The 23,698-nt window shown below is 37.3% G+C and overlaps 1 protein-coding gene across 2 annotated transcripts in view; it reads left to right on the top strand.

Annotated features, from left to right (window-relative positions):
- The first annotated feature begins 1,373 nt into the window (after positions 1 to 1,373).
- Positions 1,374 to 23,698, top strand: part of GCC2 (GRIP and coiled-coil domain containing 2) — a 58,311-nt gene continuing 35,986 nt past the window's right edge. The window contains exons 1-11 of one of the 2 annotated variants that reach the window (XM_058534338.1): positions 1,374 to 1,396; positions 1,759 to 1,815; positions 2,827 to 2,911; positions 4,045 to 4,112; positions 7,505 to 7,609; positions 8,316 to 10,784; positions 11,488 to 11,557; positions 15,984 to 16,084; positions 16,185 to 16,283; positions 22,832 to 22,951; positions 23,394 to 23,558. In XM_058534338.1, the coding sequence (XP_058390321.1) occupies positions 1,391 to 1,396; positions 1,759 to 1,815; positions 2,827 to 2,911; positions 4,045 to 4,112; positions 7,505 to 7,609; positions 8,316 to 10,784; positions 11,488 to 11,557; positions 15,984 to 16,084; positions 16,185 to 16,283; positions 22,832 to 22,951; positions 23,394 to 23,558 (3,345 nt within the window). In that variant the 5' untranslated portion in view covers positions 1,374 to 1,390. The other variant, XM_058534339.1, reaches the window with a different exon arrangement.

Below are 23,698 nucleotides of genomic sequence, written 5' to 3'. Positions count from 1 at the left end.
AACATTAAAACTTTTGGTGGGTTTTAGGACTTAGTTGCTGGTTTTCTAAAACGTTGTCTGAAATTATTTTTGTATTCTGTAAAAAGTCACTCATTTAGAACACTGCACAATGTCCAGGTTTATGGGCATTTTCTCAAGCCAGCTCATTATGGAAAGAATTTTTTTCTCAAGTTGGCAAACTTTTCCTCCCAAGATATGTGTAACACCTGCGAAGTGGCTCACCTAAGGGAACTAACTTACTGACTCACTCATCACAGACTGTAGGACTCCAGCCTCATTGCTGCGACTGTCTTGGCTCCGCCTTCTCCCTGATATCAACTCTGTCCTGGGGCGGCCTTCCATCCAGTGGCAAATGTCTGCCAACAGCAATCAGGGTCGTATGTTTCTTCAGTCACGTTAAGAGAAAGGAAAACATGATCCCTAAACCAAACTCTTAAACCGCAGCGCCACACCTCACTGGTTGTACACTGAGGTCACGCACCCCCGTCAGAGGGACGTTCTCTCCCCACCGGCCGTCTAACTCCCTCTCTACCTACGAGTAACTAGCTGCCGTCCCCGAGATCCATACTACCTGCTGCCTCCTCACATCCTTTAGGCCATTCAGCCTACAGGGAGCTAAGTCACACGTTCAAGCGGCCTCGGTTAGCGGGCGCTGGCTGCGCGCACCGCGGCAAGGCGAGGGTGCGGGCCGCGGTCCAGCAAACAGGCCGGCTTCTGCAGGGCCAGCCGGGACTCCGCCGCGGCGCCCTCGGAGGGGGCGGCCTGCGCTCTCACCTCGCGCCTCGGCCCCAGCCCCCGGGCGGGCGCGTCCCCCCAGGCCTGCTCGCCCCGGGAGCCGGGAAGCCGGCCCCGCCCTGACGCCGCGCGTTCGGAGCCGGCTCGCGGGCCGTGGGGACAGCCTCCGCCTGAGACGCGCCGCGAAGGCAGCGGTGTGTCTGGCAGGCGCTCGGAGGCTTCGCCTACAGGGCAGCGTCACCGGCAGACACCTTCGGGGGGCACTCCCGTCACCGTGACACCACTTCACAGATGTGGAAAACGAGGCCCTGCGCGGCGACCTGCCCAAGCTCTCACAGCTAGAAAACCGCAGCGGCAGCGCCCACATGTGCCACGCCGTGCGATACCAGCTCAACGGCTCGCCCCGGACAACGCGCGGACGCTGCCCCCTCCCACGGGCGGGCCGCCACACGGCCGCGGCGGGCGCGCGCCGGGCCCCGCCTCCCGGATGCGGAAGCGGCAGCGCCGCCGTGCCGTAGCCATGGAGACGCGGGGGGTGGGGCCGGCCCCAGAAGCGCGACCTGTGACCTGCGCTGCAGGCTACGTCAGAGGCGGCCGCAGACGGAAGTGCCGCGCCGGCTGGGCTGCGGGGCCGCGGGCCGGCGGGCGGGCGGCCATGGAGGTAACGGGGCCGGGCCGGGGCTGCGGGCCGCCACCTCCCACCGAGCCTGCGCGCCGCGGTGTGGGACGCGGGGACGGGCCCCGGGAGAGGGCTCGGCAGCCTCCCCCCCGCGCCCGCAGCCCCGCGCTGCCTTGTCTCCCCCCGCCCCCAGATTCCGCCCCTCGCGATTGCCTGCCCCGTACAGCCAATTCTGTACGATCGGCCGCAGCCACAGACGCCTCCCTCCCGATTCTGTTTCTCACGTGAAGGGTTTCCTCCTCCTGATTCCACGGAAAGGTTTTTACCTGTAAAAGTTCCGCGAGTTCCGTCTGGGGTCAGGAACAGAGTTCTTCTGACCACCTGGGTTTGATTTTGTTTTGCAGGATCCTGTTCAAGATGGGGTGGCTTCACCAGCCACCCCTGGGACCGGGAAATCCAAGGTGAAGCGAATACTTGACTGGCAGGCTCCCTGAAGAGTGGAAGGGTGATGAATTGGAAAACTTTGGCCTGGAGAGAGGGGTGGCCTGTTTAAAATAAATAGGAGCTTTTCTCCAAGGGATCTCAATTTTAATTTACACAGTCACCCGTCTATTTCTTTCTTCTTTTTTGCTTTTAAGATTCCTAGTATGAAAAGAGTTGACTCTCTGTTTACTTCCTGCCCCTTGGTAGCCCTGCTGAGAGATTGTGCAATTTTTCAGACATTAAACAAAGCAGTCTAATTTCTGAGGATGTAAAGGGTGTAGTGGAAAGTGCGGTGACATAGGTAGGAGTCAAGGAACTCTATCCTGTAGGCCCCTCCTATGGAAAAGAAAGTTGAATTGGGTAATTTTTATGGCCCTGTACAACTTTTCACATTCACTGAATCTAAAAGATAGTGGTTTATTGCTAAGATTTATTGCTTGCATACTAAGTTTCAGGCACTTATGTAAACAGTTACTTCATATAAGCTTCATGGTAACCATGTGATAAGTACTATTGTTATCCCCATTTTACAGAAGAGAAAACTGAGCCCACAGGGGTTAATTTTCCCTGATTTTTCAGTTAAAGCCTAAATTCAACCTGATTCATCTTGTAATTATGCTTACATGTTTTCATGTGGCCAAAGACTTTTTTCAGCTTTGAATAGAGTGAACTAATTTTACAGCTCTAAGGAACTTTAAGTAGAATTAGTCCCAGTCCCCTAATTTTACAATTAAAGAAATCAAAACCTAGGAATTGTCTTAACTTATAACAACAATATATCTATATAAGTGGATATGTGCTATTTTTGACATTTCACAGTTGCTTAACTAATAATTACTGAGTTGAAGTTCATTTGCTAATTTTAAAAAATGTGTTTGACAAAGATTTATTCAGTGAGATGTTTTTATTTTTAGGCAGACATGTTTCTTTTTTATGGTATGGTAGAAACATGATTTATAACAAGTTGGTAACATCACTACATCTTTCAGCTGGAAACATTGCCCAAGGAAGATCTTATCAAGTTTGCCAAGAAGCAGATGATGCTAATACAGAAATCTAAATCAAAATGTACAGGTATTGGGTTGAAAATATTCATTTGACCATAATCTCATTTAATCTCGTGGTTAAAAATACTAGTTTTTTAATTGTACATTGGCTTGTTTTGTTTACCAGTGAATCCAACAAAATCTTAGACAATGTAGTAGAATCTGTTTTTATTTAACATTCTAATCATTTGCCTCTGATATTTTTTATTATCTCACATCTCTAAACTGCAGTTACCTTTGAATTATTAAAAGAAAGTCAGGGAGGAGGATTTTTAAAAATAGTTTTTTAAAGTTAACACATTCTTTTTTTACTCATGTAGCTTGTACGTTCTTCTGAGTAAAGCGTTTTTTTCTAGAGTAGTTGGTTGAAACATTAGAGACAACAAGTTGTGAGTTCAAAGTAAAAAGAGGCCTCAAGTAAGATAGTAAAAGATTTCCATTCCTAGAATTTTGAAGTATATTTATTTAGTGAAGTTGACTGATTCCCTGTTCAGTTTCCTTTTCTTTATATTCCAAAAGGATAACGATATTAGTATCCTTTTTTACTATGTGGGTAAGCTCTTGAATTTCCAATGACTTAACAGATGTTAACTGCCCAGCCTAAGAGCCAAGACTTAAATTCTTCTAGAAAAGGTCATATTGTGTTTTGGGAGGATAGATCAACTTGTGATAAAGAGAGTAATTTATTTGGAAAAGTTAGAACACCTTTCAGACTTCAGACCTAGCCACGAGTTGATGAAATAGGTTAACATTTATGTTTAATATGAGGTTAATTGTTGCTTTAAAATTATACAGTAAGAAGTTATTTACAGCTGAAATAATCTCTGAGATTTGCTTCAAAAATATCAAGATGGGTAAGAAAAGAGGAGAAGGAGGAAATGAATACAGATCGGGATGAAAATCAAGGTGATGGGTGCATAGAAATTAATTTACTGTTTTCTCTATTTTTTTATTTGTTTGGAGTTTTCCATAATAAAAAGGAAAATAAAAGGTAATACTGAGTGAAGTTAATGCTTTCCCCAAATATCTGCTTCTTAAATGTATTCTACTTTATAGTAGTTTTTTATGTTTTGTTTTTTTAAGAATGTACTTGTCACCTTAGCCAGTAATTATTTTCTTCGTTTCTGAACTGGAATATTTTTTTTTTTAATAATTGTTTAGAACTGGAGAAAGAAATTGAAGAATTGAAATCAAAAACTGTTGCTAGAGGAACTGATGATATTATTAAGGTAATGAAACAGTTGTGAATATTGCTTTAGTTTTTCTTTATTTACTTAGAGGAAATGTCTGATGATAAATCAAATTTCCTTGAGGGCTTTCAGCCTGCTGGAGAGCTAGCTGGCTTTCTGTCCTGTTTTACCACTTCCTCTCTGCCCTTGGTTCAGTTTTTTACCTCTCTGGTCGACTGTGAAAAGAGAGGATTAAATGACCTCTAGATCCCTTTCTGTTCTGCAGTGAGTATTATGCTCTCTCCTTTTCATTTCACACTCTGTAAGTACGGTTGTTCCCTCAGTCTCAGTCCTGCTCGTTCCTCTGCTTTCAGGAAACTCAGCCATACCCAGGACTTTGACGATAATTTGGGGACTGATCATCTATTGCTATATAATCTATAGATAGGCATATATCCCTGGACGTGACTATTGACCCAGCTCTCACAGTTGAGTTTCTAGCTGTTTGGGAGAAAAAGTTCTTCACCCATTTCTCTTGTCCTCTTTTCATGCTCACCATGACCAAATCCCTGTCCCTGAACAACTAGTGGCAGTGCTATTTCCCGGGCCTTTTAACTTGAGAGACTCTTCAGCTTTCCTGTTCCTTTATCCTCGACGTGTATGGGTCACCAGAGACCTGTTGTTCCTTCAGGAAATACTGCATTATCCTTGTTCCCTACATTTCTATGCCTCTATGTTAAATGCCTCCTGTCATACTTGATTTGTTTTGATAACCCCATAACTGGGCTCTCTTTCTCTTTTTAGTGCTACATACTGCTGCCACATCACAGAGTACTGTTTTTGTCTTGTTATTCCCTGTTGAAGAACCTCGGTTGCTTATTCTTACTTACATGCCCTTAATGCTAACTAAATGCTTTTTCCTTCCCCACTTGGCGTAAGCTTCTTTCGAGTTTCTTTACTTCTCAAAGCACTGCAGTCATTTTTTTCCTTGCTTTTCATATTTATAATTTGAGTCTTGCTATTCTTCGATTACATATTATCTCACTTTTTCGTTAAGTGTCTCCCAGCTTGTGAGCAGTGGACAGTTGAAGAACTCCCTACAAGGAGTCTTTAAATCCCTGTGCGTATGATGCACTATCATTTTGTTCTTTATTTAGCTAAAACGATATATGCATGAATGGTATGCACAAATAGCATTTGGATTCATGATGTACTGATTCATTTAAGCATTACTGAATTCATAGTAATTTTCTTTGTTTATTTGGTCATTATGTGTTGTCTCAATCAGTGATAGCCAAAGTGCAACTACAGTTAACTAAGAGGACTGACTCAGGAGCCAGACTTCCTGATTCAGATCTTCAGATCCCTGAAAGTACAGTTACTTTCTTTTTCTCTAATCTTCAAGGTTTTTATAGCTGTTTTCAGTTAATGGCTACTATATATCTCCTAAAATTAATGAATGTATTTAGACTTCCCCTGATATTTACCAATCAGAAGTTTATGTTATAATACCATATGTAATATGAAAAAACCAATTTTAAAACTAAAATTGTTTTAATCAAAGTAACCTATGCACATGATTTAGAAATAATACTGATAACTAAATAAGTTCTGGAAATTACTCTGAATAATATGATTATACTGCTATTCCTTGATTTATCCATTTTGGACATTTAGCTATCAAATTCCCGTTACAGCAGATGAAAATTTAGCTATCTTTCACAACAACTCCTACTTTCCAGATAGTCAAACAGATCAAATAATCTTTTACATTTTCTCCTGGACACCTGCCTTCTAAAGCTTTCTGTCCTCCTGCACTGATTTGGTCTGATTGTTCTGTAGGTCTGCTGCACAGTTTTCCTGGAACTGGCCTTTTGCCGTGATCTTGTGAATTTCTTTCTTTTTTTTTTTTTGGCTTAAACAGAAATTTATTTTCTCACAGTTTGGAGTCTGAGAAGTTGAAGGTCAGGATGCCAACAAATTTGGTTTGTGGTGAGGACTCTCTTCTTGGCTTACGGAGAGCCACCTTCTTGCTATGTCCTCACATGGCAGAGAGAGGAAGGGGATCTTGTGAATTTCTGCTTTCCTGTGTTGCCCCCACTGTTTGCTAGGTCATATGTCATTCACTTGCTTGGTTAACCTCATTTTGGTAGAGCATGTCCTTCTGTAGCTTCCTAAGAACAGAAGCATGGGAGGAAAATTTTTGTTGTCTTGCGTTTAAAAATGGTTTTATTCTACTCTTATGTTTGAATAATAGCTGTAACTTCATATAGAACTCTAAATTTATCTACATTTGTTTTGTTTTTGTTTTCTTAAACAACTAAGTTTTTCTTTATGATTTCACTTAAGAATTTCAGAGGTAGGCAGTTCTAGGGTGATACTGGACTGTTTATTTAGGATTGTAACATTATCTATATTTTAATGTTTAGGATTAAGGTTAGATCACTAGATTCACAGTGAAATGAGTCTATGATTTTCCTGTCTATAAAGTCCTTGGATAATGTTTATCAAGTTATGCCAATTTTGTAGAATAACTTGAGAATTCTTCTTGCTTTTTATTTTGTCTGAACAAGTTCATATGTAATTGGGGTAATCTGTTCTTTGAAAATTTGATAGAACTCCCCTGTAAACTGTCTATTCCACCTGTTTTCTTTGGTGGACAATTTTAAACCACTAGTTTGATTTTTAAGAAGTTATGGTATTAATTATGCCTCTTAATTTTTTTCTTGAGTTAGTAAAGCTATATTTTAGGAATTTTTATCCATTTCATTTCAGTTTTCAATATTATTGCCAATGTATTTTTAACAATTTAATCTCTGATTTATATGTAGATATGTTCCCTTTTTATTCATAATATTGTTTGTGACTTCTGTCTTCTCTTGGTCAGTCTTGCTAGAGGTTGTCTATTTTGTTCACTTTTTTTTCCTGCCAAAGAACTAAGTCTTGACTTGTTGATCTGTTTTCCATTTCACTAACTTTCTCTTCTATTTAATTTCTGCAGAGAATAAACCTGTTTCTGAGGAAGGAGGGACATTGGTGATTTCTTGCCTGTTATTCTAACCACTCTCTATTCAGATTGTCAACCATCTCAGTTTTTGAACCCCACACATTATTCCTCCCTTGACAATGTATAGTACCTCCAGTCCCTAAGCATTCAGTTTCCTGAGTATTTGCCAGTTTTCCTAAGTGTTTTCCTGTGAAGGCGTGGGCTATAGCCCTCTTCCTCTTCCTAATTCAGTTCCTCCTCCTCCACTTTCCATTGTCCAGAAAGGTACTGAAATTTCTCATTTCCTCATGTGTTTTCTTTTTTTCTCAGTGTTCTCATGTGGATACCTTTTTGAATATTTTCTTCTTACCTTAGTGTTGTTTGGAAAAGGCGAGGAGATAATTATGCATGTGGTCAATCCACCATTTTTAACCTCAGGTAAACAAATCATTCTGTTCCAAAACAGGCATTGACTGAGCGTCTGGATGCTATTCTTCTGGAAAAAGCAGAGACTGAGCAACAGTGTCTTTCTCTGAAGAAGGAAAATATTAAAATGAAGCAGGAGGTTGAGGTATGGCAACATTTTAATGTGTTTTTGGTTTTTGTCAACTTACGTAGCGTAGTCATGAATTGTAGAACTGAGACCTTAAAAAGCATCTGATCTGATTTTATCAGTTTGCTAACAGGGAAACAAATATTTAATGAGAAAAATAACTGAACTCACCCAACTACACAGAGATATAGCTAACATTTACTTGTTGCATTGCTTAACCTTCCTTATAGCTGTAATGTCATTCTTTAATAAAAATGAAAACAAGAACTCACTTTATGAAAAAATATTTATTTAACTAAGTTGATTTTCATTTACACTCTAAATGCCATTATCTGTTCAGTTCTAGGGTATTCAATTTCCTGTTGGGTTTGAATTAATTTTCTACAAAAAGTCTCTTATTAATCTATTCAGGAGATATTCATTAAAGCCTTGTGACTTAATACAACTTACATAATTTATCACCTTTTAAAAGAAAGTTAAATTCAGAGATTTCCTAGCTTTAGGTTATTACTTTGAATAAGATGTCTAGTACTGCTGATATATATTGTCGTTCTGAAAGTAGTCAGATCCTAAGCAGTATTCTTTGAATCTCACTATCATTTTTCTCTATGTATATTTCTGCTCATTTCCTTTTCTCTCTAGTGAGCCTGTGGCTAACATTTTTTCTAAGGATGGGGATTTCTTTTTGTCTTAAATAATTTTTGTATGCTTATTTTTATAATAGGATTCTATAACTAAGATGGAAGATGTGCACAGGGAGTTTGAACAATCACAAAGAAACTATGAGAAAGAAATGGAAAATTTGAAAAATGAATTAATGGCAGTACATTCCAACCACAGTGATGATAAAGCTAACTTGCACAAGAAACTGGAAGAAGCAACAAAAAAACAATTAGAGCTTTCAGAACAACTTAAATTTCAGAGTGACTCTGAAGATAATGTTAAAAAACTGCAAGAAGAGATTCAGAAAATTAGGCCAGCCTTTGAGGAGCAAATTTTATATCTGCAAAAGCAGTTAAAAGCTGCCACAAATGAAAAGGAGCAAGAAATTACTCATCTCCAAAAAGTCATTGAGGCTAATTCTCAGCATTACCAAAAAGATATTAATAGTTTACAAGAAGAACTTTTGCAGTTGAAAGCTACACACCAAGAAGAGGTAAAAGAATTGATGTGCCAAATTGAAGCATCTGCTGAAGAACGTGGAGCAGAAGTAAATAATTTAAACCAGCTACAGGAGAACTTAGTCAAACAATGTGAGACAAGTGAGAAGAACATTCAGGAGAAAAATGAATGTGACTTAGAAAACTTAGGGAAAGCCTCAAATGCAAACCAAGAAAATCAGACGTGTTCTTTACTCCTACAAGAACATACTTTTGTAGACCAAATAGTAAATGAAAAAGTCAAACATTTAGAAGATAGCTTAAAAGAACTGAAGTCTCAACATAGTATCTTAAAAGATGAGGTAACTTATATGAATAATCTTAAATTAAAACTTGAAATCGATGCCCAACACATAAAGGATGAATTTTTTCATGAACGTGAAGACTTAGAGTTTAAAATTAATGAGTTGTTACTAGCTAAAGAAGAGCAGTGCTGTGTAATTGAAAAATTAAAGTCTGAGCTAGAAGATTCAAATAAACAGTTTTGCTACACTGTAGAACAACATAACAAAGAAGTACAGAGTCTTAAGGAACAGCATCGGAAAGAAATATCAGAACTAAATGCATTTTTGTCAGGTGCAGAAAAAGAAAAATTAACATTAATGTTTGAAATACAAGGTCTTAAGGAACAGTGTGAAAACCTACAGCAAGAAAAGCAAGAAGCAATTTTAGATTATGAGAGCTTACGAGAGAGTATGGAAATTTTACAAACAGAACTAGGGGAATCTGCTGGGAAAATAAGTCAAGAGTTTGAATCAATGAAGCAACAGCAAGCATCTGATGTTAATGAACTTCAGCAGAAGCTCAGAACTGCTTTTAATGAAAAAGATGCTCTTCTTGAAACCGTGAATCATCTTCAGAGAGAAAATGAAAAGTTATTATTGCAACAAGAATTTGTACCAGAACTTGAAAATACCATAAAGAACCTTCAAGAAAAGAATGAAATGTATTTCATTAGTCTCAGTGAGAAAGACACCATGTTGCGAGAATTTGAAGCAGAGATAAGCTCTCTTACGGAGGAAAAAGATGATTTCGTGAGTAAAATAAAAAGTTGTCATGAAGAGATGGATAATCTCCATAAAAAATGTGAAAGGGGAGAAAGATTGATTTTAGAACTTAGGGAGAAAGTAGAGCAAACTACCCAGTACAACAGTGAACTAGAACGAAAAGCAAATGAATTAACGAGAGGACTAGAAGAAGCTTTGAAAGAAAAGGATCAAAACAACCAGAAACTAGAAAAGCTAATGGTTCAGTTGAAAACTCTCTCTGAAGATCAGGAAGCATTGTCATCTGAAGTGAAGTCTCTTTATGAGGAAAATAACAGACTAAGTTCAGAAAAGAATCAATTGATCAAGGATTTGGAAGCTTTCCTGTCTCAAAAAGAAGGAGATTCTGTGCTTAAGGAACAGATTTCTGAATTAGAGAAGAAACTTCAGTTAATAGTTGAAGAACGAGATAATTTAATTAAACTGTTCGAAAATGAACAAGTTCAGAAGTTACGTGTCAAAACTCAGTTGTGTGGTTTTCTTAAACAAATGGAGTCAAAAGTTTCAGAAGAAAAGGAAGAGCAAGATGTAAATGTCTTACAAGCTATAGGTGAATCCTTAGCTAAGATAAGTGAGGAAAAACACAACTTGGTGTTTCAGTATGATACAAAGATAGTCGAGTTAGAAAGAGAGATTAAGTTCCTTCAAGAAGAGAAGGTAGTTCAATGTGAGGAACTTAGGTCTTTAGTTAGAGACCATGAGCAAGAGAAAGTTCTCCTAAGGAAGGAGTTAGAAGAAACCTTGTCAGAAAAAGAGACACTGCAGTCTGATCTACTAGAAGTGAAGAATGCTAATGAAAAAATACGGCTTGAAAATCAGCATCTTTTAATTCAAGTTGAAGAATTATCTCAGAAATTGTGTAGCAGAAATAAAGTCCATAATGAAAAAGAAAAGTCTTTTATAAGGGAACTTGAAAAACTAAGGCCGTTACTGGAACAAAAAGAGTCTGAATTGCAGGAGGTGAGAGCAGAGTTGGTATTATTGAAGGTACTGTTAATTTGAGTTTTATCGATTTAAATCCTAGTTGTACTCGTAGACGCTAGAAGATATATATATTAACATTTTTACACTTTGAAGTCAAGTAAATTTTCAGCATTTAAGCTCAAATGGCAAATTTCTGAAAAGTGCGTCGAACATTTTCATGTGTATCCTGTTTATCACATTCATCACTTTTTGGTTTTAGATATTTTAGAATCTTGATAAGATTCTACATAAGATTAAATGATTAGAGGGTTAAATGTCTTGGTCAAAACTATATAACTAGTCACAAGCATAACTATAGCTAAATATGAAAAAACTTGAATTTCATTCTTGTGTGATATACATACTACCTTTCTTAAAGAGCACTGTTGAGAAAAAAGTAGGCTATAGTGGTATTTAACTTTAGCCAAAATTTTAGATTTTTTCCCAGAAATTGTGAAATATAGTAAACTATAATCGTCATTTAATCTTTTCCTTATTACATTATGTACTTGATATGTGTCAGGTTGTTCATCTTGGTCTTGGATACCACTGTTTTTATAGTAAATGCTATACATGTGATAAGGTCAATATTACCTGAACTATCAAAGGAAGAAAAACACTGTTCACCAAATTGCTTTTTGTGTTGAATTCTCTTGGATAGTGATTTTCTCATGCTTAACATGGCCAGTTCATTTGTTTGATTGTTTTTCTTTTTGTGTAAATCTAGGATTCCTTAGAGAAATCACCTTCTGTAGAAAATGATCAACCTTCAGTAAAAGAGCTGAAAGAAAAAATAGGTAACTATAGTCACAATTAATTACGCAAATTCTTCTTAGTGTTAGAATAGATTGGGAAATATCACAGCCAATTAATGAGTTAAAAACATAATAAGTAGCTGTCTCTTCCTAATGCCCCCGTTCTTACCTTCTGCCATCTGAGTGCCTTCCCTTTCAGAACTCTCAGTTTCTGTTGTTTAAAGGACTGAGGTGATTCCATTTATAAATGGTTCCATGATTGTTTTTAGATTTTTTCATTGATTTAGCAAACTTTATTATTTTTTTCCAGTTTTATTGAGAAATAATTGACATACATCACTGTATAAGTTTAAGGTGTACAGCCTGATGGTTTAATTTACATATATTGCAAAATGGTAAGTTAACATCCATTATCTCATATAGTACAATAAAAAGAAAAAAAAATTTTTCTCCTTGTGATGAGAACTCTTAGGATTTACCCTCTTATATATATCATATAGCAGTGCTTACCTTTATATATATCATATAGCAGTGTTACATCCCTAGTACTTATTTACTTATAAGTGAAAGTTTGTACCTTTTGACCACCTTCCTCCAATTCCCCCTCTTCCCATCCCCTGCCTCTGATCTCTCTTTCTGAGGTTGGTGGGGCATTTTTTATTAGATTCCACATACAAGTGAGATCATACAGTATTTTTCTATGACTTATTTCACTTAGTATAATGCATTTAAGGTCCATCCATGTTATCACAAATGGTAGCATTTCCTCATTTTTTATGGCTGAATAATATTCCATTGTATAATAATACCACAATTTTTTTTTCCATTCATCCATCATTGGACACTTAGATTGTTTCCATGTCTTGGCTATTGTATATAATGCTGCTATGAACATGGAGTGCAGATATCTTTTCGAGTTAGTGTTTTTATTTCTTTTGGATATATTCCCAGAAGTGGAATTGCTGGATCATGTGGTAGTTCTATTTTTAATTTTTTGAGGAACCTCTATAGTGTTTTCCATAGTGACTGCACCAATTTACATTCCCATCAACAGTGCACAAGGGTTCCGTTTTCTCCGCATCCTCACCAGCATTTGTTATCACTTGTCCTTTTGATGATGGCCATTCTAACAGATGTGATGTGATATCTCATTGTGGTTTTAATTTGCATTTCCCTGATGATTAGTGATGTTGAGCATCTTTTCATGTAACTGTTGGCCACTTGTATGTCTTCTTTGGAAAAATGTCTGTTCAGGTCCTTTGCCCATTTTTAAATTGTATTATTTGTTTTTTTGCTGTTGAGTTGTATGAGTTATTTATATATTTTGAATATTAACCCTTTATCAGATATTTGGTTTGCAGATATTTTTCCCATTCCTTTGCTTGTCTTTTTACTTTGTTGATAGTTTCTTTTGCCATGCAGAAGCTTATTAGTTTGATGTAGTCTCACTTGTTTATTTTTTATTTTATTTCTTGTACTTTAGGTGTCATTTCCAAAAAATCATTACCAAGACCCATGTCAAGGAGGTTTTTTCGTATGTTTTCATCTAGGAGTTTCATGGTTTCAGGGTCTTACGTTTAAGTCTTTAATCCATTTCCAGTTAATTTTTTGAATCATGTAAGATAGGGGTCAGCGATAGGGATCAAGTTTTGTTCTTTTACATATGAATATCTAGTTTTCCCAGCACTATTTATCAAAGAGACTGTGTTTTTGCCTTGAGTATTCTTGGCTCTCTCATCACATATTTGTTGACTGGAAATGTTTGGGTTATTTCTGGGCTCTCAATTCTGTTCCATTGTTCTATTTGCCTTTTTTATGCCAGTACCATACTGTTTTGATGACCATAGCTTTATAGTATAGCTTGAAATGTGATGCTTTCTGCTTTGTTCTTCTTTCTCAGGATTTCTTTAGCTATTTGTGGTCTTTTGTGGTTCCATATAAATTTTAAGAGTGTTTTTTTCTATTTCTGTAAAAAATGCCATTGGAATCTTGATAGGGATTGCATTGAATCTGTAGATGGCTTTTGGTAGTATTGACATTTTAGCAATATTAATTTTCCATTCCATAAACATGGGATACTTTTCCATTCCATTTATTTGTGTCTTCTTTAATTTCTTTCCATCAATGTCTTTAGTTTTCAGAGTAGAGACCTTTTTCTTCCTTGGTTAAATTTATCCCTAAGGATTTTATTGTTTTTGATGCTATGTAAATGGAATCAATTTCTTTATTTCTTTTCAGAAAATGCATTGTTTAGTATATAGACATGCTACTGATTTTTGTATGTTAATTTTGTATCCTGCAACTTTACTGAATTCATTGATTAGTTGTAACAGTTTTTTGGTTGAGTGTTTAGGATTTTCTATATATAAAATCATGTCATTTGCAAATAGAGACAGTTTTATTTTTTCCTTTTCAGTTCTGATGTCCTTTATTTCTTCTTCTTGCCTTATTGCTCTGGCTGGGACTTCCAGACCTATGTTGAATAGAGTGGTGACACTGGGCACCCTTCTCTTATTCCTGATCCTAAAGGAAAGCTTTAAGCCTATTGATGATGATGTTAGCTGTGGGCTTATCATATATGGCCTTTATTATGTTGAGATATGTTCCTTCTGTGCCTAATTTGATAAGTGTTTTTGTCATGAACAGAAATTGAATTTTTTCAGATGCTTTTTCTGCATCTATTGAGATAGTCGTATGAGTTTTTTCTTTCGTTCTATTAATGTGAATGATTGATTTGTGTTTGTTGAAACATCCTCGCATCCCAGAGATAAATCCTACTTGATTGTGATGAATGATCTTTTAATGTGCTCTTGAATTTTGTTTGCTAGTATTTTGTTGAGAATTTTTGCCTGTATGTTCATCAAAGATATTTGGCCAGAGACAGTTGTCCATTATTTAAAAATCAGAAAGATAGAAACAGCAGAGGAGATTAAGAAGGAGCAGCCAGTGAGGTAGGAAAACTCAGAGCATAAAATGTCTTGGCAGCTAAGACAAATGAAGTGCAAGTGAAGGAGTTGTTTCAAGAGGGAAAAAATGTTTAACTATTGCAAATGCAGTGATAGGTCATTAGTTCTGAGAACTATCTGAACTAACCACTGGCTTAAGTAACACAGAGGTCATTGGTAACTTGATAACAGTGTCCATGATATGCCGAAGGCAGAGCCTGATTGAAGTGGCTTCAAGAAAAAAATGGAGGAAGAGAAATTTGAAAGCATGTATAGAAACTCTTACAAGGGATTTTGCTATAAAAGGAAGAAGACACGGGACAGTGTAGAAAGGGGAAGTGTCATTTGCTTTTGTGTGTGTGTGTGTGATGTTTCACCTCTGCTATAGTGACCTCTCCTCTATCCCCTTTGGCTGCTTCCACTGTTTGTTCCTGACCTTAATTTCTTGATGATATTTTTCTTCTTACATGTATATAAACTGTTGGGAAAATCCATTAGAGAAGGGGAATTGCTGCAGAAAAGAGGGGGAGAATTACTGCACTGATGCCTTTGCAGCTGAGATGGTATTGGATGAAATGCAGAAATGCAGGAGTTGGCCTGTGCTACACACACACGGTCAGTTCACTTGTAGCAGCCAGAGGAAAGCAGTTTATATGGGGAGAGGTACAACTAGTTTAATAAGCAGGGACAGAAATTCAGATGGTAACTGAAGTTAAGCAAAAATATCATCAAGAAGTAAGATCCAGGGGCGGCCCTGTGGCACAAGCAGTTAAGTGTGCATGCTCCGCTTCAGCGGCCCAGGATTCGCTGGTTCGGATCCTGGGCCCACACCAATGCGCCACTTGTCAAGCCACGCTGTGGTAGCGTCCCATATAAGGTAGAGAAAGATGGGCATGGATGTTAGCCCAGGGCCAATCTTACTCAGCAAAAAGAGGAGGATTGGCAGCGGATGTTAGCTCAGGGCCGATCTTCCTCAAAAAAAAAAAAAGGAAGTAAGATCTGGAACACTGGAGTTTAAATAGGGGAGATGGTTAAAGAGGTTAAGGGAGAGATCAAGATTGGATAGGTAAAACACATTACAGGTTTAGTCATGAAAATCAGACCCACCAACAGAGAGGAGTGTGCCTATGGAGCATAAATATTTAATTCCTCTACTTGACCCTGATTTGCAGATTACCACCTAAAATCCTAGCATCCTTGTGTTTCCAGGAAATTTTCTAATGTTAAAGAAGTCCTAACAGCCTCTCCAATTCCTAGACACTTAAGAAATGGCTAAAAAAAATTAGGCTATTGTAGATGATTGAAGAAAATGGAAATTTTTTACACTATTTGCCTCACTTAGATAATTAATAAGCTTTCACTTTAAAAAACATTAAAATTTTTGCTACTTATTTTAATTTCATGTTGCAGATTTTGTGCTCCAGATTAAAGATCAATTTCTAGGGCTAAAATAAGTTATTTGAATATTTTCTTTTTTTTTTCCTTTTGAGTTTGCATATAATCCTTTTATTTTATGTTTTTAGGATATCTGGAAAAAGAATCCAAAGAGAAAGAGGAAAAAATAAATAAGATAAAATTAGTTGCTGTGAAGGCAAAGAAAGAACTAGATTCTAGCAGAAAGGAGGTAAAGTGACTTAAAAACACAAGAGTCAAGAACCTTACGTTTTAGAAAATCAAACAGTTTTTCTGTCCATAAAAAACTCTATATCATATATTTAAAATAGGCCCAGACTCTACGGGAAGACCTCGAATCTGTTCGATCAGAAAAGGATCAGTTGTCTACTTCCATGAGAGATCTCATTCAAGGAGCAGAAAGCTATAAGGTAAAAATAGTTATTTTAATAACAAGTTATATTTGTCCCTTCTAAGTTAGGAAATGTACTAGAAATGTAAAACTCTTGTCCATGACACAATCACCTTGCATTTTTTAGTGAATCTTTTTTTCTATGTTTTTATGTAATGTGATATCATCCTAGTATCAAGATACTAAGTGGCTAAGCTTTAAAAAGTACCTTCAAGCTGTTTTTTTTAAAAGTAAAATTCTGTTTGGGAGTTCCTAATAAAAGCAGTTACAAAAAAGATGGCTATTATTACTGTTATTATTGTTCTGGCCGAGTGAATAAACCTGAAGCTTAAACAATAGGTCTAACCAGAAAGTGAAAGCATTATTATTTGGAGGTAATATTTTTGTCTACCTAGATAACATGAGAATCTATTATTAAAAAAAATAAGAATTAAAAATGAGCAAGTACAACAAAATAACTGAATGTAAGATAAATACCATTACATTTCTTTATGTATTCATTCAGCAAATATTTATACATCCAGCCTGAGTACTGAGTACTGGAGAGATGGTAGTCAACCAAGTAGACTAAGTTCCTACCCCCTTAGGACTTAGATTCCAGTGGCAATAACAGAAAACAGACAAAAATAAAGATACATACTCTGTAGAAAAGTGAAAGTGGGGAGGGAGAAGAGAGTGAGTGGTAATCAATGCGAGTTGATGGAAAGAAGAAAATCCTATAGTAGCCAAAAAGTAAATTTTAGGAAGAACTTGAATGAGAAAATTTGACACTTAATGAAGAAAACTGTAAAACATATAGGAATATTATTTGAAATATTAGTTCTCAGTTTGGTTTACAAATTCTAAAACAACTTCACTAAAAATTTTTGGTGGGGCAAGCTTGACAATTATTCTAAGTTTCAAATGGAAAATAAACTAGCAAGAATAGCTAATGTTTTTTAAAAGTTGAGAGAAAATTGGCATCTTGCTCTAGTGGACACTCAAATTAATTATAAAACTACAATAATGTGATATGATTCTGGTGCAAAAATAACACAGATCACTTTAACAAAAGACCTAGAGACTTCTGCATAACAACAAACACTTAGAAGCCATAGAAGCCAGGCTCTCTTCTAAGCACTTCACATATCTTACCATACTTAATTCACAAAACAATCCCAAGAAGTATGTTATTAACATTGTCAAATTATAAGTGAGGAATCTGAGGCACAAAGAGGTTAGGGGGCTCAGGGTCAGAGAGCGAGTAATGCAGCTGAGCCGGGATTGGGTCAGGCAGTCTACTGTCAGATCTGTTCTTTCAGCAAGTAAGCTAGGCTCCCCCAGTAAGATTTGAAAACATAGGAACCAATGAAGAAGGAACCAGAAGACTATTCCAGAAAAATCTAGTTAGGCATTTACTTCAGTCCACAGACCAAAATAAATGCTGGATGGAATTTGTCAAAAGTGAAAGCGATTTTTCAAAACCTACAATAAAATACTTGATCGTTTAACTTTTGAGTGTGAAATACTGTTGTAAACTTAAAAGCAATTTAAGAAATTACAAAGGAAAAGATAGATTGAACTATATAAAATATAAAATTAACATATGAAAATATGACAAGGGATTAGTATCCTTAATATATAAAGATGTCCCGTAAATCCATTTATAATTTATATGTGGGCTTGTGTGTCTTTTATGAGCCATTAGGAGCTTGCCTCTTCACAATTTAAGAGTCCCTATCTAATTTATTAATTTCCTCCAGAGGTAGACCAGGTATACCAATTTATTTGTTTAAAATATAGATTTCAGGAGACTGAAAAATAAAATATCCAAGAACTGTGGGACAGCTACAAAAAATGTAACATTATATGCGTAATGAGAATGCCATAAGAAGAAGGAAGAGAGAAAGAAACAAAAGAAATATTTGACATGATAATGACAGAGAATTTCCCCAAATTAACGTCAGGCACCGAACCACAGATCCAGGAAGCTCAGAGAACACCAGCCATGATAAATACCAAAAAAACTACATGTAGGCATATCGTTTTGAAACTACAGAAAATCAAAGATAAAAAATTCTGAAGAAGCCGTAGGGGGAAAGACACCTTACCTATAGAGGAACAAAGATCAGAATTACATCCAGGGGCCGGCCTGGTGGTGCAAGCGGTTAGGTGCGCACGCTCCGCTGCGGGGGCCCGAGTTTCGCCGGTTCGGATCCCGGGCACGCAACGACGCACTGCTTGGCAAGCCATGCTGTGGCAGCGTCCCATGTAAAGTGGAGGAGGATGGGCACGGATGTTGGGCCAGGGCTGGTCTTCTTCAGCAAAAGAAGAGGAGGATTGGCAGATGTTAGCACAGGGCTGATCTCCTCACAAAAAAAAAAAAAATTTCATCCAACTTCTCCTCTGAAACCATACCAGAAAGAAGAATGTGGAATGAAATATTTAAAGTGTTGAGAGAAAAAAAACCCACCAACCTAGAACTCTGTGCCCTGCAACATTATCCTTCAGAAGTGAAGGAGAGAGAGACTTTTTCAGACAAAAAATGAGAGAATTTGTTGCTAGTAGACATGCCTTTCAAGAAACATTAAAAGAAGTTCTTTAGAGAGAAGGAAAATGATGTCAAACCCAGAATAGGCAACACAATATTGAAGAAGAACAAAGTGGAAGAATTAACACTATCTGGCCTCAGGACTTTTATAAATCTGCAGCAATCAAGACCACGTAGTATTGGTGAAAGAATAGACAAATACGTCAGTGGAACAGAATAGAGAGCCCAGAGATAGACCCACATAAGGATAGTCAACTGACCTTTGACAAAGAAGCACAGATCATCTTTTCAACAAATGGTGCTAGAACAACTGGACATCCACATGCAAAAAAATGAATCTAGACACAGACCTTACACCCTTAACAAAAATTCACTCAAAATGGATCATAGACCTAAATGTAAAATGCAAAACTATGAAACTTCTGGAAGATAACATAGGAGAAAATCTAGATGACCTTGGGTATGGTGATGACTCTTAGATACAACATCAAAGGCACTATCTGTGAAAGAATCAATAAGCTGTACTTCATTAAAATTTAAAATTTCTGTTCTGTGAAAGATAATGTCAAGAGAATGAGAAGACAAGCTACAGACTGGGAAAAAAATATTTGCAAAGGACATATTATCTGATAAAGGACTGTTATTCAATATATACGAAGCACAATTAAAACTCACCAACAAGAAAACAAAAAGTCTGATTAAAAAATAGGCCAAAAGCGGGCCAGCCCAGTGGCGCAGCAGTTAAGTGCATGCGCTCTGCTGCGGCAACCCAGGGTTCGGATCCTGGGCGCGTACTGACGCACCGCTTGTCAAGCCATGCTGTGGTGGCATCCCATATAAAGTAGAGGAAGATGGGCATGGATGTTAGCCCAGGGCCAATCTTCCTTAGCAAAAAAGAAGAGGGTTGGCGTCGGACGTTAGCTCGGGGCTGATCTTCCTCACCAAAAAAAAAAAAAAAAAAATAGGCCAAAGACTGTAACAGACACCTCACCAAAGAAAATATACAAGATAGCACATAAGCATGTGAAAAGATATTCTACATCGTATGTCATCAGTGAAATGGAAATTAGAACAACAAGATAGCACTGCACACATATTAGAGTGACCAAAATCCGAAACCCCAACACCATCAAATGCTGGCAAGGATGTGGAGCAGCAGGAACTCTCCTTCATTGCTAGTGGGAATGCAAAGTATGGCCACTTTGGAAGGCAGTTTGACCATTTCTTATAAAACTAAACATACTGTTACCGTGTGATCCAGCAACTATGCTCCTCGGTATTTACCCAAAGGAGCTAAAAAGTTATGTCTGCACAGAAACTTGCACATGATATTTATAGCAGCTTTATTCATAATTGCCAAAACTTGGAAGCAACCAAGGTGGCCTTCAGTAGGTGAGTGGGTAAATAAACTGGTATATCCAGACGACGGAATGTTATTCAGCAGTAAAAGGAAATGAGCTATCAAGTTATGAAAAGTTATGAAAAGACAGGGAAGAAACTTAAATGCAAACTACTACTAAGTGAAACAAGCCAACAGGAAAAGTCTATATAATGTATGATTCCAACTGTATGACTCTCTGGAAAAGGCACAACTATGGAGACAGTAAAAAGATCAGTGGTTTCCAGGGGGTGTGGGGAGGAAAGGATGAGGAGGCAGAGCACAGAGGATTTTTAGGGCAGTGAAACTACTCTGTATGAGACTCTGTAATGGTGATACATGTCATTATAAATTTGTCCAGACCCACAAAATTTCCATCAGGAGTGAATCGTAATATGAACTGTGGACTTGGCGTGATAATGTTGTGTCAGTGTAGGTTCATCAGTTGTAACAACTGTACCACTGTGGTGGGGGATGTTGATAGTAGAGGCTATTCATGTGTGGGGGTGGGCAGGGTTAATGGGAAATGTCTGTACGTTCCCCTTGTTTCTGATGTGAACCTAAAACTGCTCTGAAAAATAAAGTCCATTAAAACATTTTTTCAAATAGATTTTATAGTTAGAAAATTTTCTCAATCTTTGAGTAAGCTGGAGATTCCATTTGTGTTGAAGCAACAGGATTGAAGATAAAATCAGAGGTGCTGATATGTTTAACAGTGGTGGTCTTGGGACTGGCCCGGTGCCAGAGTAAAGTTGATGTGCTCCACTTTGGCAGCCCAGGGTTTGCAGGTTCGGATCCCGGGCACAGACCTATACACCACTCATCAAACCATGCTGTGGTAGTGTCCCACATAGAAAATAGAGGATTTACACAGATGGTAGCTCAGAGACAATCTTCCTGAAGCAGATAGGAAGATTGGCAGCAGATGTTAGCTCAGGGCCAACCTTCCTCACCCAAAAAAAAAAAGCAGTAAAAAAAAGAAGAATGGTGATCACTTTTTATAGAAACAGATATATAGCTAAGCTCCATTATGTTCTTCAGGGATCATCACTATTAAGAAGACGAGTAATTTTGTAGGTTACTTGTGAATTTGGCTAGACAGTTTTTTTTCAGTGTTCATGTCACTTATAATAATAATTTTTATCAGTTTTTTTAAAGATCTGAGCGTGCAGCAGTTGTGAAGGGACGATAATTTGTAATTACTCATTTGCTCAGAAGCATCAGCATAAACATCAGAGAAATTAGACCATTGTATGTATGGCACTCGTGTTTTCTTCCAGGGCTCCCCTTAGGAATACTATGTGATTATAGTGAAAATATTCTGTAGGGAGCCATGATTTACTGGAGGCAGCCTTGGGATAGCAAGTCAATCTTTGCAGCTATTGACAACTGTTAGAACCATAATGAGTAAGAACAAAAAAGACTAAATAGAGTCGAACGGGATTAAGATCTCTCATCTTTAGAGTTAGAGGAGTCCACACAAATACAAAACAAGTATGGAATCTTCTCTCTATTGAAAAGAAGACAAATGATTTCTCAACCCCATATTCGTGTACACCAGGAAGTAACAGAATCCTCAAACAAATAAACACGGGCAAACAAATACATAAGCCAGATTCTAGATTCCCAGTTCCTGCTTTCTGCCAGGCACTCAATGGGCAGACCATAAAATCGAAACTCAGATTCTAACACTCAGCCACCAGCGAGAACATTAATTGATCAAGTGTAAATCAGAATTAGAAACAAAATTAGATTTCACCAAGAATCAGATTTGGCAGCAGGAGCCAAGCAAGAAAGAGAACATAATTGCCACACATGAGACCACCAGAGGAGCCTGGGAAGGTGAGCCAAGGACTCAAGAGGTCCAGGTCTGGATGAAGGCCATTTTTCAGGCTTCCCAAAATAAACTTTCAAAAAAGCTCAGAAACAGTGATTTTGCACACAAATTCATTTATGTGAAGGAGAACAGTCAGCAGTTGTCCAGGAATAAAGGCAAAAACAGGATTTATAAGGGGAGGGGAGTAGAAACTACAGGCAGTCTGGAAACAGTGAATCTCATTTATACATTTTTGGAGATAAACTCATTGGCTGGTATGTAGCAAAAAGGTCAGTCTGGGCATTCTGTCCTTGGGTGGAGGCCAACTAGGAATATCAAAGAAAAAAATTTAGTTGATTTTAGTCTTCAGAAAATATTGAACGTTTTGCTGCCAAGTATGAGAGACTGTATTTATATAATGTCTTCCCATGTTCTTCCATTAGCACCTCTACCTTATATTAGGCCAGGCCTGAAACATTTCACTCATCAGAATTCTTTAAGTGGAGTTAATAGGTGCCCAGGTTAAACTTTTTCTCTTCCCTCAAATTTTGTTTACGTTTCAGAAGTTTGTGTTTGTTGATGACTGGAATATTTAACTTGGAGATAGTATACTGTATACATTTAAAATCCTCTTCCCCTTTAAATGATTCTCCATACTAAAAGTCATCTGAAATATGCTAATTTATATATAATGCCAGTTAGGTATTCTTTCAAATGTTGAAGCTAGGTAAATGTTTTAATCTTCCACAATGGACTCATAAATCTTATATGAAGATGACTTGATGATACAGTCTGACTGTATAATAATATTCTAATGTCAAATCCTTTTGTCTTTTATTTAAGAATCTTTTATTAGAATATGATAAGCAGTCAGAGCAGCTGGATGTGGAAAAAGAACGTGCTAATAATTTTGAGCATCGTATAGAAGACCTTACAAGACAATTAAGGAACTCTACTTCTCAGGTAACTTTAAATTGAGTAAATGCAGACATGAAAATTGTAATATTTCAGTTTCAGTATTTTTTGCATAAAAAAATAAAATTAATACATAGAAACTTAATTTCATTTTCTTTTTCCTACTGTTGGGAGAAGAATATGACAGAACAACTAGCAACCATCCTGTCTTACTTATTGCTCTAATCTCAGTTCTCCTGGGGTTTTTTTGTTTGTGTTCTCATTTTTGCCTTTTCCCCCGCCAGTGCTCCTGGTCTCTTGTAATGTTTGCCAAAATAATATCAACAACAATTTAAACTTATTCTTGATTTTTCCTTGTCGTTCTCTGGAATTGATTTTGAAATCTTTATTTTTCATACTATGCCAATATTCTCATTAATGTACCGTTTTATTCTTCCTCTCCTGTTATATTTTATGTATGTATACAGTAATGAATCATTTGTCATTCTAGTGTGAAAAATTAAATTCTGATAACGAAGATCTCCTGGCTCGTATTAATACACTACAGTCTAATGCCAAGTTGTTAGAAGTACAGATTTTAGAAGTCCAGAAAGCCAAAGCGATGGCAGACAAGGAGTTGGAAGCAGAAAAACTTCAGAAAGAGCAGAAGATAAAGGTAAGAACAGTCCTGTGGGATTAATTCATGTTATATAGTGATATTTTTATGCAAGTGTTATTTAAATGAAGAAAAGACTAATGAATAGCATTTGTGAATACAGCAGAGTTCATTAATTCCTTAATGTATTCTAACCATGC

The sequence above is a fragment of the Diceros bicornis genome, chromosome 40 (genome assembly GCF_020826845.1).
Source record: "Diceros bicornis minor isolate mBicDic1 chromosome 40, mDicBic1.mat.cur, whole genome shotgun sequence".
Taxonomy (NCBI): domain Eukaryota; kingdom Metazoa; phylum Chordata; class Mammalia; order Perissodactyla; family Rhinocerotidae; genus Diceros; species Diceros bicornis.
The sequence above is the reverse complement of the archived record's forward strand: the minus strand, read 5'-3'. Positions and strand labels throughout refer to the sequence as shown.